Consider the following 20,245-nt stretch of genomic DNA (forward strand, 5'->3'; position numbering starts at 1 on the left):
TTAATTTCAACAGAGTTACTTGAGCTAGAATATCTAGTGGAAATATTGGATTTGGAGTAGTCTTGAGGGAGATTTTGTAGGATATGCTAACCTAAGAATTATCCTGGGTATGTAAAAAAAATCATAGAAAAGCCTCAAGAAGCATGTGAAATGGGAAATCTGTATAGGCAAGTATAAAATAACAAGGATGTTTAGAAATTTGATTGCAGAGCAAATAGTGCAGCTTTTTAAAGAGGCAGAGGCACATACAAAAATAAGTGAGATGTACTTTGCTTTTTTGGCAGAGAGACAAGACACATGATGAGAAATATGTAGCAGTCTGATTTTTCTCCAAATCTTCTTCACATAGCTCAGTGCATTAAATATTCTGAACATGCATCTCAAATATATATGTATTTATTTAAAATTGTGTGTGTGTATTTAACATAACTTTACCTATATCTCAAGGGCAAGTTTTTATAAAATGATAGTGAATATAAATCCATATTTTGATAAATTTGTGTTAAAGAAGTTTCAGCCACATTCAGTTTTCATTCGTCTATAGCGTCATTATTTTACATCATAATATGCTTGAAGAAAAGCTTGAATGGGAATAGAAATGTCCACTCTGCCATTTTTTATTGTTCTTATGTTTATATTAGTTTTAATTTCAATACATGCTTTGCTTGCAGGAAGTGTTTGAAGTCGTTTATCCATTTTGTGTGGGTTACTTTATTTAAAAAACTATGATAATATATTCTAGAAATCCGCTTAAATATGGCCAGGTAATTTGCAGCACACTGAAAGCACATGAACTGGTTTGTGTGGCACTGTCAATGCTTTTACCTTGTACAGTTCTCAGGTCTCCTCAGAGGCCTTACTTACACCTAGAGGCATGTGCCGTCTTACAGATGAACAGGTGAGACAAGTGCCCATCAATGTCTTAAATATCAGTGAAGATGACTTTTTTCTGTTGTTAGATTTTAAAAGTTCTAAGTCTTTCTATACCCAAAAGCAGGGCAGACACCCACCTTGGAACCATCCCTGTCAGCCTAGACAAACAATTTATGATTTGTAATAGTAATGAAATGTTGAAATTTATAACTCTGTGATTACCATGTTTCCCCAAAAATAAGACCTAGCCAGACCATCAGCTTTACTGCATCTTGTGGAGCAAAAATTAATATAAGACCCAGTATTATATTATATTATATTATATTATATTATATTATATTATATTATATTATTATGTTATAGCATAAAGACTGGGTCTTATATAAGAACCAGTCTTATAGTAAAATAAGACCAGGTCTTATATTAAGTTTTGCTCCAAAAGACGCACTAGAACTGATGGTCCGGCTAGGTCTTATTTTTGGGGAAACACGGTAAGCCCTTGAACTTTAGGGACACAAAAACATACTCTGTTTCTTATGAGTTATGTGATGATAGAGAATTTATTTCATCTCTTTAAATTTCCATGAATTTATCTGTGAAATGTTTGTATTTTATTTGTAACTGCATCATATTGCTATTTTGAAAATTAAATATCATATATGTGAATTCCAAGCACATTGTAAGCTGCTAATATTTTAATAGTTCTAATTTGAATGATATGAGAGGAAGATGAGAACTAGTAGGTAAAGTTCACTCTGAGGTTCCTTATTTCAAAGATGGAGGGAATATATTTGGTTCCAACTGGGGTAGCAAATTAGAGATTAGACTCAGAAAAAAAGATTGTGAACTCTTCACTATGATATCAAGCTATGTACATTAAATAATATTGTGATATACATTTGGAAATTTTAATTTTTAAAATTATTTCATGTTTGGGTGGAAATTGATGAGATAGAACAAGAAAAGAATAGGAAAAAAATCTGATGAGCACATATTCTGCACAGCGAACCAGGAAATTATACTTGCTCTTCTCATACTGGAGGGTCTGGAAGGGCTAATTCATGCAAAGGAAAGGCCACCTTTTGAGATGCATATATAAATTTTGTGAGCTGGACTAAATACGTTTTCATAAGCAATGTCTTTGTAAATCATACATGTAAGAATAAGGAGGCGGCCTGGTGTGGCGGCAAGACTGTGAGACTTGAACGTCAAATGTCTGATTTGATTCTAGAGCCATGACAATGAAAATCATGACTACTTTCATATCCCCCAGTAATATTTGTTTTACTGTCTTTAGAAGATTATTATTAATGTGAGGATAAATGATGTATATGTAAAAATAATCATTCGGATTATAAATTTCTAAACATATTTCATTAGTTACTATTACTTATAATAATAGTGATTGCAGATTATTAAGAACTAGTTAAGAATGTAAGCTTCCTAAAAACCTAACATTTGGGAACAAGATCTTAAAGACTAAATTCACTTATTGATTAATTTTCAATGGATCAATTTATTGAATTCCCTTACAATTTTTGTTTTTAAGAGACATGGTCTTTGTAAACAATTTCTCCTAATTTAAAAATAATAATAATATCCATTTTAATAGGTAACAATCAAATATGAAACAGATATCTATTTTCTGTTTTTTAACTTACTTTATGAAAGTGACATATTGGTTTATTTTATGATTACTCTCGTGATCATTCAGCTCCTGAAATGTGTTTTGTTTTTCTTTGGAGGAATAACAAACTATGTTTTCCCCAGTAAAGAAACTACTATACTCTATCTAAAAGCTTGCTCTAGTTTATTACGTTGCTATTTATGAGAAGGGCTTTGGATTGGCTGTAATAGTATATGAAGAAATAAATTAATCACATTTTTTTTTCTGTGCTCTGCTACTTAGTATGCTAAACTGTGTACTTAATCATTTTCTAAGAGAAAACACACAGATTTATAGATGGAATTTTCTTGCAATGGAGACAACCAACAAGACAGCTCTGAAGTGTGTGATTAACTTGAAATAATGGTGGCCCTTAGGGTTTCAGGCTTTTTCTACTTCATAACACTTTAGGTTTGTTATTACCTTAGGTGAACTCAATTCCCCAAGAAAGAAAATGCTGAATTAATTTTCTGTGACTTATGTCATCAATATAGCTATGATAGGAAAAAACAACAACAAACAAACTAGAAAAGCTACTATGTGTCTCTACCATTTATGAGATTCTAGGTAGCTATTTTTTAAACTTATTTCACAAAAACGGCTGAATGTTCTATACCCTGATGATAATGATTGTGGACTCTTAGAAATAATTCTTCACACACAGACAAATGAGATTAAATGTGTACGTGCATGTGTGTGTATGCGAACACACACACAAATTCATTTACTATGGAGAATTCAAGAATAATATTTTATTAGATTTTCCCTGGTAAAAGACATAATAAAATAAGTTCCTTGAAAGTACACGTTTCTTTGCCTTACTATCTTCAAGCACACTGTGCAGTGGATACTATTCAATTTCTAAAGGATTTCAGGACAGAGTGCATATGCTACTTTATTCATTACTTGACAGAATTGCATCATCCACACTTTCCCAGGAAGTTTATATCTATAAGTAACCAAAATCTTATATTTTTTTTGTTTGAGCAAAGATCAACTACAAAAATAACTGGCCATGAATCTTTGTATAGTAAACTAAAATATACATAAAAGGCATTATAACTTGGTTAATAATGATTTGATATGTAGATGAATTTGGTTGAAATGTGTATGTTGAATAACTAATAAATGACTTTTCCATATTATTCTAGTAAGTTTTTTTAATGCACTGTCTTCTTAGTGCATCCTAGTATATAATATTGTCATTTAATTTTCTTTTGGGTTAAGAAAGCAACTATGTAATTTTTCCTTTATTCTTATTTTTTCTGGAATTCATGAAAATTCATTCAATAAATAAATTTCTAAAAGTGCTAAATAGCTCATGTGCCCATTAAATAAAAGCAAAATAATTCAAAGAAGAGAATTAAACACTTAATCCACAAGCATAAAAAAATGTCTTAAATAGTAAAAATTCATTCTATTAGTGACTATCTTGATGACATTGGAGACAAAATTTTCAAATAGTGAAACTGACAAAATTAGAGAAGTAATGAGAAGAAAGAATGATATATAAGCAAGAGTATTCAATCCAGAACTATCTAACTTGGCATTTTCCAAAGAGAGTTATGTGGAGCACTGATGTATCATGGCTTATTATGCTGGGATTTATTAATGAATGTTTTCCCAAGAGTTTTTTAATCAAAGAAATTTTGCATGTCATGTTCCCCTCTTGTGAGTCTAACATTTCTGAGAAATCTTAAAATTAATTATAAATATGCATATTTTTTAAGGTAAAATATACATGACAAATGTTACCATTCAAAGTGTATAGTTCAGTGTCTTCAAGTAAAGTCACAATGTTGTACAACCATCACCATGAACTATTTCCATGTATATTGCTTTGTAATTATTACTTTACCCATGAAACAGTTTTCTTCTCTAATATCTTTTCATTTTGGTGTGTCCTGAGGTTATATTTATGGAAACATTGATTTAATCCAATATTGTCATTTTAAAAATAAAAATAAAAAATGTGATCATGGGAGAATAAATGCCTTGCTCAAGATCACATAGCCAGTATTTCATACAGAGTTTCCATTTCCAAGAACAGGGCCTTTTTTTTTTTTGTCTTCATTTATGTTGCCTAGATCTAATAATCCAGTAATCTACAGACAATACACTTAAATTTTACACAGAATAAATCAGGATTAAAACAAATATTTCTTAATATCCATCCATGTCCACAAATCACAGTATTTCATCTTTTCTTATGGCTTAGTAGTATTCCACTGAATATATGAGAAGATCATGCTACATGAAATAAGATGGAAAAAGTCAAGAACCATAGGATTTCACTCATATGTGAGATATAAAACTGAAAGCAACAAACAAGACAAACAAGAACTCATGGATACAGACAATAGTATAGTGGTCACCAGAGGGTAAGGCGGGTGGGTACAAGACAGAAAAGTGTAAAGGGCATCAAATATATGGTGGCGGATTTATGGTTTGTGAATACACAATGCAATATATAGATTATGTATTATATAACTGTATGCTTGAAACCTATATAATTTTATTAACTAATATCACACCCATACATTTAATTAAAAAAACCAAAAACAAGTATTTCTAATCTTTATAAATGTACATTACTTTCAAAAACGACATTACATTTGTTTTATAACCCTCTTACTGTGCTTTTGGTATGAGAACTTTTATTGTAAGAACTCTCTGTAATTCACACACTTCTGTTCTTAGGTCTTTTTAAGATTGTGGCTGATAAAACTCCATACCTCACTATGGAAGAAATTACAAGGACCATCCATATTGGACCAAGTAGACTAGGGCATCCTTGCTTCCATCATCAGAAGGATATAAAACTAGAGAATCTCGTCGTAAAGCAGGGTGAGAAAATCATGCTCAATTCAGTAGAAGAGCTCAATGGAGAAATAATGGTGAACTGTGGAGTGGTACGGAATCATCAAAATCACTCATTTACTTTGCCTTTGTCCCAAGAAGGAGAATTCTATGAGTGTGAAGATGAACATATATATACCCTAAAGGAGATTGTCGAATGGAAGATCCCCAAGAACAGAACACGAACTGTAAAACTTACAGATTTTTCAAACAAGTGGGACTTAACGAATCCATTCCCTAAAGGCTTTTATGGTGCCCTGATTCTCAAGCCTGTTTATGAAATTCAAGGTGTGATGAAATGTAAGTATCCACTGACTGATGCCATATGAGCAGGAGCATTGTGGGATTTAGAAAAGAGAAAGGCTTTAGAGTCTGCAGAATGGGACTCTGTCCCTGACTTGTCCATTAAGCCCTCTGAGAGTTAGATTCTCATCTGTAGCAAATTAGCAAAGTCCATATTTGCTGCAAGGATCAAATTCAATAATGTATATAAGCACATGTAGATTATGTGGTGCTATCCAAATTAAAGTTCTATAACTGTCTCCTACGGACACATTAAAATGCTTATTCATTTGTATCACTGCTAGTTAAATGTGGCCAGAAAAGAGTTACTTTTTAATATAGAGTATGTTTGGTTAGAAAAAAAACCTTCTTGTATGGAGCTTGTCAACAAAGAGGTTAAAATGCAGTTTCCTTAATGTGTCTTACTCCTATTTTTGTGAAAAAAATTTTTTAGACAACCATGACTGGTCATGAATCTTCTCTACTAGCTGGGAGTACTTCTCATTTAAGCAAAACGATGTGACAAATTATTTCACACATAGGTTTGTTTGAATATGTGTTCTTCAGAGGATTATTTGTATTTAAAATACAAATAGCAGGAGAGAGCTCTGTTACCCTAAAAGCTTTAATATCTTGAGTTTTCAAGATTAGGCACATAATCAGGTAAAGTTTGGAGTTAAGGGTACTGAACTTGTAGCCAAAAGTCCTGGATTCTAACTCGAGATCAATAACTTAATCGGTGGTGGCTTTGGGTGAGTCTCTGCAAAGCAGACGATATCCCTTTTGCCCGCCTCTGGGAGTTGTTTTGAGAATGAGATAAAGTTCTATTCAGGTACTTTATGTAATACACTTGAGAAAATAAAGCAGTATGTAAAAATATTTGGCAAAGTATACCTCTCTCTCAAATTCTATATATCTCTGCTCCCATTAATATTGTTGGTTACTTACACAATCATGACAAAATTGATATGCCTTTGGGTAGGTTTTACAACTACATATTAAATTTTGTTGCACACAGATATTTAAACAGAAATTGATTAAATTTTTTGAACTAAAGGTATTGGTAAGGAATTCTATTCAAGTAGTGAATTTTTTTTAATACTACAAAAAAGTTGAGGCCATAGCATGATTATTTTTATTATGACAACAAATTGAGGACACAGAAAATTTTAAACCTAACATTAGTGTTTTGTTAGCTATCCCAAAATATGCAATCAAAATTAATAATTAATTTTTTCTCAGTTTTCATAAATGATGGATAGCATTTTCTCATTTTAAAATTTGTTGATTTTCTAAAACTATTGGCGTCTCCTATCACACACCTTCAAATGAAGGCCAACCCAGAACCTAAGCACATGAATAAAGTGGTTACAACCTTTGATGAGTTTAGATTGGGGATCAAGAAAGGCTTCTCTGAGGAGATGGCATTTAAACTAAGACCTGAAAGATAAGTAGGAGGAAGTCAGGCAAAGAAGGAGGGGACAACTTTGGAGGAAGTGATCCTGGCTTGTGACAACGCAGGTATTCAAAACATTAGAGCTGCAATGCAGCTGGTGTGAAGAAAGAGAGAAGGAAGGAAGAGACAAATATCAAATCATGCAGTGGGGGAAATGGAATTAGTCATGGAGAGTCTTGAAATATATGCTACAAGGATTAGCTTTGGCCTAAAGGGCGCATTAATAAAGGTTTTTCAGCTGGGAGGAACATGGTCAGAGGAGTGAAGTGAGGTCATTGAGTTTATGGCAGAGTACTGGGAAAATAATACAATAGTGATTTTAAACATACAGTGAAAAGTAGTTGGTTTTAACAGGTATGTAAGAAATACAACCAGTAGAATTTGAAGGTCTATTGGTAGGTGTAAAAAGTCAACCTGACTCCAACGTTTCTGGCTTGATCACTGTCTGGATAGTGATACAGTTTGTTAAATAAAAACATTGACAGAAGAGCAGTGAAGTTTAAGAGAACTGTTTAGGTAGACTTAAATATGGTTTCCTGCTGAGCAAGATCCCAGGAGAAAGCCTTTAGTTGAAACAAAATCCTTCCCAAAATGTCATAGTACAATTTCCATCTTTTTATGATGTTAAAATTAAATTTTGATTTTAATTATTTTGCATCTTTAATTTCTTAGGAATTAGTTTAAGCGTTAGTTCTTATTGTACAGCAATTTCAGGACAGATGTTCTTTAAGATTGCTCTGCATGTGTACTGACTACAGAATATTCCCAGGAAATAGAGGATGAGTGTCCAACACAAAATGTCCAATTCTTAAAAATTTGTTGTTGTAGACATTTTTCTTCTAAATGTAAAGTGGAGACTATTCCTTTTTAAATTGATTTTAGTCTTGTTTTACATTATTTTTTCTTAAACTGAAGATTCAAACTTGCCTTAAAGTCAAGGGCATGTTACTCAGTTGCTTTCCAATGGCCTAAGGGTCAGGCACAGCTCAAACCCCTCTTGGCAGGAGTCCTTCCTTTTTAAAGTGACAAGAAAAACAGTAGTTCTGAACCAGGGATTGGAATTTTTCGAGAGACTTTAGGGGAAAAAGCAAAATGAAAAATATTGAGAACTACAGGAAGTTATGAAATATTGATTTGCTGAGAGGAGAACTTAGCAAGTAAATAGAATATACTATACCGAGTGCTAATGTTAAATATGGTATTAATGTAAAATTTTATTCTCCATGAAAAAGAAAAGCAGCAAAAAGTATTTAAATGAAGTATTTGTTCCTGGAAATTCTTCATCATAATCTTTATTATAAACCTGAGACCCCTCTAACTCTCACATACATTTAATAATTTTTTTTAAAATTATATCTTTTTGGAAAATAGATATAAATAATTGTCGAAGACCTCTAATTTCTTGTTGCATATAAGTCATGGAAAAATCTATTTGTGCCTTTCACAGGAAGATAAAATTCATATTAGAGTAATGAATGGAACACATAATATTTTCAAATGAAAAATTGAGCAAGCTATTTAAAGTTGCTTGAAAAATCCAGAAGTCTTTGTCATTAAAACTTTTTTAATGGTGTTATGTTTTGAAACATAGATTGATAATTACCTCTTCCCTAACTAAAATTTTAAGAGTTGGAATACAGCATCTCTTAGTGCTTTCCAAAATTTTGGGGTACAGTTTTTTTCTCAGATATAGGACATATTAATTCACTTACAAGCAGAAGGCTGAAATCACACAATCAGAAAGGTGATATCAGAAAGGCAGTCTATGACTCTTTATAATAGGTGATAAATGGATAGCAGAAAAAGCACATCGATCTCTTAATATTCTAAGAGAAAAACTCTCTTATTTTATTTCTAAAAATTCAATTTTTTATCAAAGTCAAAAAAGTCAAATAGTGGTAAAGAGCCTTATAACCCTTGATCATTCCCAAATTTCCCCATATTCTGCTTTGCCCTTGTAAGTCCTTTAAATATTCTGTCCCTACTTTCTTGTATTTGCCTTTACATTTCCAAATACAGGAATTTTGCTTCCTTTTGAGTCATCGACTTCCAACAGTAACTACCTACTTCCGCATGTGGTGATGAAGATTTAATTCTCTCACATTTCTACTTCCTCTTCCCCTTCCCCGTTCTCTTAGTGTATGGTAAGTTATGGTTAAGCATTTGTATTTTCTTTATTGTGACAATTCACTGCTGAATCAGGTGGTGTACGGTGACTATAATTCCATTTCTGTGTAACTCTTTGGTTTTCTGTGACGATGAGCTTATTGTTTCATGTTTGGTTTTCTTCAATCCTCTCCTAAGTCTTGAAGTATTCTCATACATCTCTATTTTTAAGTCATTCAATGCAATTTTCCACAGAGACCAAACTCTCCAGAGCTCTGCCTTTTCTATTATTTTTTCTCCTGCAACTATTCCTCCTGGAGCCCTCCATCCTCATCCTCCAGTTTGAATTTGTTTTTCTCTAGACCTACTGCATAGGCATTTGTCTTAGTCAGCTCAGGCTGCTATAACAATACTGTAGATTGGGTGGCTTACAAACAACAGAAATTCATTTCTCACAGTTCTGGAGGCTGGAAGTCTGAGAGTAGGGTACCAGCAACTTCAAGTTCTGCTGAGGAACCTCTTCCTGGATACAGACTCCTGACGTCACATTGTATTCTCACATAGTGGAGAACAGAGAGGGGAAGCTAGCTCTCTCATAATTCTTAGAAGGTCATTAATTCCATTCATGAGGCCTCCACTCCTGTGATTCAACCTAATTGGCATCACCTCCCAAAGGCCCCACTTCCAAACACCATGACACTGTGGGGGTAGGATTTCAAAATGTGAATATTGGGGAACACAGACATTTAGTCAATAACAGTGCTGTCCTGGGGTTTCCATCTAAAGTAATCCTGATGGTTACCCTTTGACTTTCTTCTGTGTTTAATAGCAATGTTTGAAATCAAATAACTTCTTTCTTCATTTTCTTCCAGTTTTGAGGAGCCCATCTCGTACTTGCTTCCTGAGAAAGGGTCAGAGAATATTAATTAGTTAGAAGACCTACATATTTGAAAAATCTTTATTGTACACTCACATAAGATTGAAAGTTTGTTTACTTATAGAATTCCAGGTTGAAAATAATTTCTCCTCAGAATTTTGAAAGCTTTGCTCCATCATGTTCTAGCTTCCAATATTGTCTTTGCAAGATTATCCATGCTATTCGGAAATTTCACAGCAACGTGGTTTGTGGTGAGTCGGTTATTTCATTGTGATACCAGTTTTCAGTATGGAAATTTCAGTCCTTCATTTCTAGGATAATTTCTGTGATAATTTCCTTTTAACCGTTTTTTTTTTTTCTTCTCTTTTTCTTTCTGTAATTTCTAGTCTCAGGTTGAAGCTCCTATACTGATCTAGGACTCTTTTCTCCTCTATTTTATGTCACTTGTCTCTGGTTTACTTACCTTCAGGGAAAATTCCTTAACTACATCTCCAACTATTTTAATGCATTTTTAATTTTAACTATCATATTTTTAATTTCTAAGAGTCATTTCTTACATATTTTTAAAAATGTTACCATGTTGTTGTTTTAAGGATGCAGTATCTTATTTCTCTGAGAATATTTTACAGTTTTTTTTTTTAGTTTTCTACTTTTGCTTGAGTTTTATATGCCTTTTTGGGGCTTTAAAAAATTTTTTTTCGTCTCTCATTCTTGTTAAATGTTTTTCTGAAATCCTGGTGATTCTTTGTCATTTGTTTATATTTACATGTGAGACTTACTAACAGAATTAGACTTCTTTACTTTCAATGACATGCTGCTTCTTCTCACTGATAACTGATTTCCAGATTCTGGGACCCTATACCTACTGTTTCCTGCGGAGACAGAGGTGGAAGGGTTAGTCATGTATGTTCCCCAGAGTAGAGTTAGAAAGCTGGGTTTAGGCACTCTTCAGACATTCAAATAATTTTCTTGTTGTTGCCCCCCAGCTTCTCTTACATCTTCAGAGGAGTCTTATGTCTCCAATTAGTAAGCTTTTGGGGATTCTGTGGGACAAACAAATGGCTGACTTTTCCTTAGACTCCTTAGGCACATAAGTGTTCCTTTTTCTATTCTGCTACATCATTTACCATTCTTTCATCTGAGTTCTGTCTTCATTTAGTTTAAGAATTGCCGATGACTTTTAGATTCATCGAAAATTTTTCTCATTTTTTCCTTTTTACACTTGTAAATTTGAGGGTAGAAAGGGTTAAAAAGCAACATATTTCACCCATAAATCTCACTAACTACTTAAATTAGTCTTTTTTTTTTTTTTTTAAAGATTTTATTGGGGAAGGGGAACAGGACTTTATTGGGGAACAGTGTGTACTTCCAGGGCTTTTTTCCAAGTTAAGTTGTCCTTTCAATCTTAGTTGTGGAGGGTACTGTTCAGCTTCAAGTTGCTGTCCTTTCAGTCTTAGTTGTGGAGGGCGCAGCTCAGCTCCAGGTCCAGTTGCCGTTTTTCTAGTTGCAGGGGGCACAGCCACCATCCCTTGCCAGAGTCAAGGAATCGAACTGGCAACCTTGTGGTTGAGAGGACGCACTCCAACCAACTGAGCCATCCGGGAGCTCAGCAGCAGCTCAGCTCAAGGTGCCATGTTCAATCTTAGTTGCAGGGGTCGCAGCCCACTATCCCTTGTGGGACTCGAGGAGTTGAACTGGCAACCTTGTGGTTGAGAGCCCGCTGGCCCATGTGGGAATCGAACCGGCAGCCTTCGGAGTTAGGAGCACGGAGCTCTAACCACCTGAGCCACCGGGCCAGCCCTTAAATTAGTCTTTAGAGTTATTTCTGGACCTAATATAATCCTGAAAGAGCTGATTGCCACTATTACCAAGTGGTAAGTGTAACTTATAAACTTAATTTTAATAAAACATAATTTTCAGTAATTTATAAAAATGTCTAGTCGATTTCTTATGTGTTTGTTTTTGTTTTCTCAATTCTTGAGATAAAGTAAATGTTCAGTCTTGAATAAATCAAATAGATGAATGAATGAATGAATGAATGAATGAATGAAGCAACTAAAATAATTGTTTTTTGAAATATATATTGCGCAGTACAATGTCCCTATTTAGGTGACCACTTACCGTATTTGTATTTGATTTCTTATAATGACATATTTATGAAGTTAATACTGAGGAGGATATTCACTTCAAGGCACAAAAGTTATTTATATTTGTATAGCAGGTTCAATTTTTATTAGTGATGCTTTTCCTAATGTGTGTATGAAAATACTATGACTTAACATGATATTTAAAACCAGTGGATACTCTAGTCATCTTTCATTTCATTTTCTTTCTTTAGGCAGCAATCTTATTGCTAATAAGAATATCAAACAAGATAAGTATACTTTTTACTATATGTATATATATGTATATAATATGTATATATAATATATATATATATAATATATATATAATATATATACGGATTTATTTATGTTTACACTACCAGCTACTAATGTTTTATCAGTCAGGGTTCTCCAGGGAAACAATATATGTAATATTACATATAGTTAATTTATGTATACATAATTATTAATTTAAGGACTTGGCTCATGCAATTAGTGGGGCTAATCAGTTTTATATCTACAGGACAGGCTGCAGGCAGGTAACTCAGGCAGAAATTGATACTGCAGTTTGAGGCAGAACTTCTTCTTCTCCGAGAAACCTCAGTTTTTGCTCCTGAGGCCTTCAATTGAAGGGATGAGGCTCAGCCACATTAGTGAGGGTAACATTAGTGAGTGACTTTACTTAAAGTCAACTGACTTAGACGTTAACAACATCTATAAAATACTTTCACAGCAACACCTAGATTAGTGTTTGGTTAAGTAACTGGGCACTATAGACCAGTTAAGTTACATAAAACTGGCCATCACAAACATCAATGGAGAAAACGTGTTGCAGTATATTACACAGTATAAGAAATGGCTCTTCACTTTTCTTAGCTTTTATAAACTAAATAAAAATGTAAAAGAGTAGTGTTACAAGTAAACCCATATCAAAAGCCAGGATATATATTTTAAATGACTCTTGATTTCTTTTTTTTATTAGTTTCAGGTGCACAAAACAATGTGATAGTTAGACATTTATTATTTATATCCCTCACACGGTGACAACACGCCTCCCCCCATCCACTACCCCTCTGACATCGCACACAGCCATTACATTTCCACTGTCTCTATTCCTAATGCTGTACTCTGCTTCTTGTAAATAAATATATATTTATATATATAAAATTGTAGTTGACATTGCTTATTGTTCAGCTTCAGGTGTACAGTGCAGTGATCAGGAATCTACATCATCCCTGAGGTGGTCTCCCTAATGAGACAAGTGTTCGTCAGATAACCTACAAAATCTTTACAACATTATTGATTACATTCCCCAAATTGACTTTTGTATCCCCATGGCAATCTTGTGGTTACCAACTGTGCTTTCTAATCCCCTCACCTTCCCCCTTATCCCCACCCCCATCCCATCTAGCAACCCTCAGTTTTTCCTGTATGTCTCTGAGACTGTTTCTAATTAGTTCATTCATTTATTCTTTTCTTTAGATTTCACATATAAGTCAGATCATATGGTATTTGTCTTTCTCTGTCTGACTTGTTTCACTTAACATAATGTTCTCTGAGTCCATCCATATTGTTGGAAATGGTAAGATTTCCTTCTTTATGGCAGCATAATACTCCATTGTATAAATGTACCACAGTTTCTTAATCCAGTCCAGAAAATGCTCAACCTCACTAATCATTAGAGAAATGCAAATAAAAACTACAGTGAGATACCACGTCACCCCAGTCAAAATGGCTATCATCAATAAATCAACAAACAACAAGTGCTGGCAAGGATGTGGAGAAAAGAGAACCCTTGTGCACTGTTGGTGGGATTGCAGATTGGTGCAGCCACTATGGAAAACAGTATGGAGGTATCTCAAAAATCTGAAAATGGAACTACCTTATGATCCAGCAATTCCACTCCTAGGTATCTATCCAGAGAAATCCAAAACTCTAATTCAAAAAAATGTATGCATCCCTATGTTTATTGCAGCACTATATACAATAGCCAAGACATGGAAACAACCGAAATGCCCATCGGTTGACTCTTGATTTCTCAATGAGGGTCATGGTGATTGCTTTTTTTTTCCTGCTACAAATGTTAGAGAAAAATTCCAAAGGTAATTTTTGTATTTATAAATACAAACAGCAATAGAACCAGAGGACAACCATCCAAAAAAAATAGAAATTCACAGTATAGCTTCTCTTAAGTTGAAATGAAGTTAAAGAAATGGGAAAAATTAATTCAAAGAATATTCATAAAGAAAAATGATACCAAATGGATGAATTATAAAGCAAATTTTAATTTAAAAGTCTAAAATAATACAGAGCTCAAAATTTATTAGTGGATGTAATAACCACCATAAAGAGTAGAATGTGATGCAAAAATATAAACAAAACAATCCATTGGGTAATAGAACTGGAGATGAAATTTATAAAAGCACTGTTGAGAAAAATAAGTATCATTTGGAAAGTGAATGACAAACAAATCAATCTTAGAAAGTCAAAATTTCCAATGAATACTTATTTATTATTATTGTTGTTAAATAATGATACAGGAAGAACTAGAAATTGAGAGAAACCCAGGGCTACAATTCACTTGTTTAGAAAAATATATAAAGAAACAATCACCTTGCTTTCAACACTTGAATAAAGTAGATTTCCAAACTTGTACTACTAACTCAATTCCAATTGCAAAAGATAGGTCCTCATATATTGAATTGAGACTGAGAGTATTCCAGAATTAAATATTAACTCTCAAAGGAAACATGCATTACCCAACATTACCCAAGCTTAAATGTAGATCTTTATTTTCTTTTTAAAGGTAATGTTTAGTGGATTCCTTGGGTTCACAGGTAGCTAAAAGAGTTGTTGCCATGGGAAATGCAGAAAAGCACAACATTATGATTAACCTTAGCCCTAACTGTAAAGGGACTTTCACTGAAAGAATAGGCAGAAGGACAGGGTTTAGGGAAATGACTCAGCAGCATAAAGAGAAAACAGTACAACCTTTTTGCAGAAAATGGAATGGGCCTTTTCTTTACAAGAGCTGCCTTTGGATAACCAGAAAATATATCCAAGCAAGAACAATTCATGTTCACCCAGAAAGAAAATGTGGGAAGTCTAAACTAAGGTTTTATTTTTACTTCATATTAGTTTGAAACTAGAAAATTTGTAATGAACACTTCAGGAATGTCTCCGTGCTCTGAGTTGTCACCTTATTTTTTTATCATTTTGAAGTCAGGATAATATTTTTGGGAAATTTTCCAATATAGCTGACTCTCTATGCCCTGTTTCTTTGTTTTTGTTGTGGTGGGTGGATGGAGAATTACATTTTCTCAATTGTAAAATAACAAATGATTGTCTAAAGAATGTGTAAAACACACACACACACACAAACACACGACTATAATTATGTATATCAAAATGTAAGCAGTGGTAATCTAAAGCTGATAAATTGTTTTTTCTCCCCTCTTATTTTTTTAGGTATTTTTATAGTATGTAACTTTTTGTTTTGTAGGAAAAACAAAACAAAGAAGTGTTGATTTCTTTATCTTTCTCTTGGACACATACTTAGATATAATAAAATTCGTCATAAAAATTAGTTATGCCCATTCCAGTTTAAAAACTTAGGACGTAATTACCAAATTTTATATAATTTTAACCAAATATAAATTTTTATTCTATCTTTTGGCTATGGAGAACTTAAAACATGCAAGAGTAAAGAGAATAGTATAAAAGACCAAGAACAGTTTTGTCTTACTACACTAACATACATGAGAGCAAAATAGGTAATATTTGATATTGATACGAAATAGGAAGATTGAGTTGTCTGTACACTGGGTATCTATGGGCTTCACGGAAATGGGTACAGAAAGGCAAATACTCTGATTATGGCTTCTCTTCCCATTGTGTTATCAAATTAACTTGTCAAATTCCTAATTTAATTTGGTCATTCTTAATCTCAAATATTTTTATTTCATCCTGCAGTAGTTATATTTTCCTCTGCCTGGACTTCAAAGGGTTAATTCATCTTCATAGTCTTAACTTTCAGTAAGTCCTGCTCCAAACCCTATGCTCTAGTTTAAAATCCCAAGGCTGGATTCTTAAGACATGTTAATTATTGACTATACCCTGTTTTATATGCCTCCTTCTCTTTGATCAAGGTATTCTTATCATCTGTGATAGGCTCTTTCCTATTCTATCTTGGCTCGTAATTTCTCCCCATCCTTAATGACTCATGTTGCAGCCACATTTTTCATAATATCTATCTTTATCACCATCCCAAAACTACATGTGTTACTTCTTTCACTTTTTTTCTGCCTACTGGGGCTTTAATTGAGGTTTTTATAGGATTCTTTTTTCTCTCCACTCTTAGCATATCAATTATACTTTAAAACACTTTTAGTGGCTGCCATACAGTTTGCAATATACATTTATAATCCACATCCACTTTCAAATATACCATTTCACGGGTAGTGCAGGTACATTATAACAAAGTATTCTCAATGCCTCTTTTCTGTCCCTTATAACAACATTACTCTTTCACTTTTTTAGGGGAGGTAAATTTTATCTTTACGCTATTAGGGTTTTTTTGCTGGGCCTGAGAATTAAACTGACATTAAACAGATTAAAAGGAGAAAAGCATACAAAGTTGTATAAATTTTACATGACAAATTTACATAAGTTATGTGTGACATGGGAGTCCTTATAAAGAAATGAAGACCCAAAGAAATTGTGAAAGATGCATACTTTTATATTGCGTTGAACAAAGAGAAGCAGTTGTCAAAAAGTAACTCAATTATATGGGGAGGTTAAAGAAAGATAAGATAAAATTTTAAACAAGGTCTGTTTGTACAGAATTCTCTTTGCTTTGACTCCTGTAGAGAATGTTTCTTTTCTCCTGGTACAGGAAGAATACCTTTCACCTGGGAGTGTTTATCTCCTGTTTCCAAAAGAAAAGGCAAGATTAGAATTCCCTTCCTGCATCTGCTGTTCTTCAAGTACCTTTAGCTCAAAGTAATCCTTATGCCAAAATGGTATATTTTGGAATGGTATATTTTGCCACTCTTGACTTTTGTAGGATAATTTCATTTGATACAGAATTTTAGGTTGGTTGGTTTTTTGTTTCAATATTTTAAATATAAAACTTACTGTCTTTCTGTTTTCATGGTTTCTGAGAAGTCCAGTGTAATTCTTATCTTTCTTCCTCTATAGGTAAGATGATTTTTTTCCTTCTGTCTTCAAGTTTTCTTCTTTCTTTGATTTTCTGTAGTTTGAATATAATATGCCTAGGTGTTGATTTTTTAGCATTTATCGTGCTTACTATTCTCTAAGCTTCATAAATTTGGGGAAATTCTCAGCTATTGTTACTTCAAATATTGCTTCTGTGCCTTTTCTCTTCTTTTCCTGGGCATTCCCATGAACTCTATGTTACACCATTTGTAATTGCCCCACTGGTTTCAGATATTCTGTTCTTCTTCTTTTTTATTTTATTCTTTTTTTCTTTTGTTTTTACAATGATTAATTTCCCCCTCACCCTGCCCAAAACATGAGAGGATTTTTCTCTCATTATTATCCAGAAAACCTGGTGGGGTTCATGGAAGTAAACTTAGGAAAGTGCTGAGGAATCCCCATCAGCCTGGCCATCCAGAATTTTTATCTCTCAAGCTTGTCCATGTCTCCAGCAATTAGTCAATTACTCTTAAAGTGCTCTTACCAGTTGCTTGCTCCAACAGTGGTGTCTGCTCCCAGTAAGCTATAACTCTCTGAATTCACCTATTTCTCAAGTTTTTTGGGTGATGGTTTGCCCTTTGACCTCAGTTCTCTAATAGATCTAGAAAGAGTTGTTAACTTTCATGCTATTTCCCTGTATTGAATCTTCTCTTAAGGTGTATACATCATGATTATTGTTATACCCTAAGTCTCTAGATTACTATTTTGTAGAAAACAAATAATAATATATTTATTGCATGTAACAAGCCATTGAGTAACATAAACTACAACCTAAAAGAAGATGTTTTAAATGAAATGTATAATACCTTCTGTAATTAATAGCAGGAGTTTTAGCAGTAGAAACCTTTTCTTTCCTTCCTAATAAAATTTTACATGGAATTTGACTTGTTAACTGGATCACATCCTTTAGTGCTCAATCAAGGATGTTGTTCTTGTGATTGTTCTTCATTCACTCAATTCATTTACTGAGTACCTACTCTGTGCCAGGCACCATTCTAGAAATTGGAATGTATTGGTGGACAAAACAATCAAAGACTCCTGTTCCTTTTGAGCATATGTTACAATCTGGAAAGAGAAACAATAAACAATTGTTGTAACAAATAAGCAAATTATATGGAATGGTTGAAGGTGAAAGGTAACATGGAAAATAGAGAAGCAGAGAAGGGCAAGGGAAAGAGATATTTGCAATTTTAAATAGAGCACTCTTTTGGTCCGTTTGGTGACTATAATAAAATACCATAGACTGGGTGGCTTCTAAACAACATAAATTTATTCCTTATTGTTCTGGGTGCCGGAAATTCAAGATCAAGTTTCTGGCAGATTTGGGGGCTAGTGAGGATCCACTTCCTGCTTCACAAACAACAATCCTCTCACTATGTCTTCACATGACAGAAAGTCAAGGGATCTCTCTGGGTCTCTTTTATAAGGGCACTAATCTTATGACCTATCATCTCCCAAAGTTCCTGTCTCCAAATACGATCACATTGGGTCTTAGGTGTCAAAATACAAATTTTAAGGGGACACAAATATTCAGTCTATTGAAAGTACTTATTAAGCAAGTCTTATTGAGGAAATAATATTTAGGCAGACTGGAAGAAGAAGAGAAGGTAGCCATAAACATACCTGGCTAAAGGATGTAGGAAGCAGAGGAAGCAGGCCATGCAAAGACCTGACTAAAAATGGGAAGCAACACTGGCAGATGAGATCCAAGTGGTACCTAGGACCACAGTAAGGGCACTGATTTTTATTCAGAGTGAAAAGGACTGCCATTGTTGGGCTTTGAACAGAAGAGATACATGATCAATTTAATATATAAAAAGAATCTTTGGTTGCCCTATACAGATGGGACTATAAGAAGACTGGTTAGGAATCCATTGCAATAAACCAGGCAAGACAGAATGTGGCATAGAATAGAGTAGTCCTATATAATGGATGTTAGGTGTTAGAAAAAGAGAAAAACTAAGGATGTGTCTGAGATTTCTGGACTGAATGAGGAGATTGGAGTCCTCAATAACTGAGATGGAAAACGGACCAGATAGACTAGGTTTTGATTGGAAAGGTCAGAATTTCAATTTGGGCATGTGAATTTTGAGACATGTTTTAGACATTGAAGTGGATGTCCTAAGTAGGAGAAATATTTAGCTAGGGGTATACTTTGGAAAGTTATCAGCATACAGATGGTACTTAAAGACATGAGAGTGTAAGATCACAGTGGGTGTGAGTGTTGATAGAAAAATAAAGAGAACCAAGATACATGAAAATGTTGAGGGGAGAGAGGGTGGGTAGTGTGTAGAGAGAAGAAACCAGAAAAGAAATTGAGAAGAATCATAGGTAAGATAAGGAAATAAATGAGGAAAATAGAGCAAAGAGATCTGTCAAATCTACTCTGTCAAATGCTACTAATATATCAAGTGGGTTGAGATAGGTTAGCATAACTTCAGTGGATGACAACATATTGAAGATAGGTCATGAACTGGAAGCATTAATACTTAACAGGGATCAGATAGCCTGGCCTGGAGGCTTTCACTGGCAGGGATAAAGTCCTCCTAAGATATTAAGACCATTTCTTCTCCCACAGTGCCCAAATATAGATTAGGATCTGGCATGCATTAGGGTCTCTATGTTCTGATGGGTCAGTGTAGCGCCCCCAGAAATTTCTTAATGGCATCTATTCTACCACTGTCTAGCTGTTCCCTCCACTTGAGAAATGACATGAACCTATGAACCTATCTATTGCTAGCCCACAATTATTAAACCTAGTTCATTGATCTAAATAACTAAGATTTTAGAGTTTCTAAAATTAC

At 33.8% G+C, this 20,245-nt stretch overlaps 1 protein-coding gene across 1 annotated transcript in view; it reads left to right on the forward strand.

Annotated features, from left to right (window-relative positions):
- THEMIS (thymocyte selection associated) overlaps positions 1 to 20,245 on the forward strand; it is a gene marked incomplete at both ends in the record, with an annotated part of 167,586 nt that overhangs the window by 71,135 nt on the left and 76,206 nt on the right. Inside the window, one exon of the mRNA XM_081044383.1 lies at positions 5,240 to 5,698. Coding sequence (XP_080900509.1) covers positions 5,240 to 5,698 — 459 coding nt within the window. The remainder of the gene's footprint in view (positions 1 to 5,239; positions 5,699 to 20,245) is intronic.

The sequence above is a fragment of the Rhinolophus hipposideros genome (assembly GCF_964194185.1).
Source record: "Rhinolophus hipposideros genome assembly, chromosome: 3".
NCBI lineage: Eukaryota > Metazoa > Chordata > Mammalia > Chiroptera > Rhinolophidae > Rhinolophus > Rhinolophus hipposideros.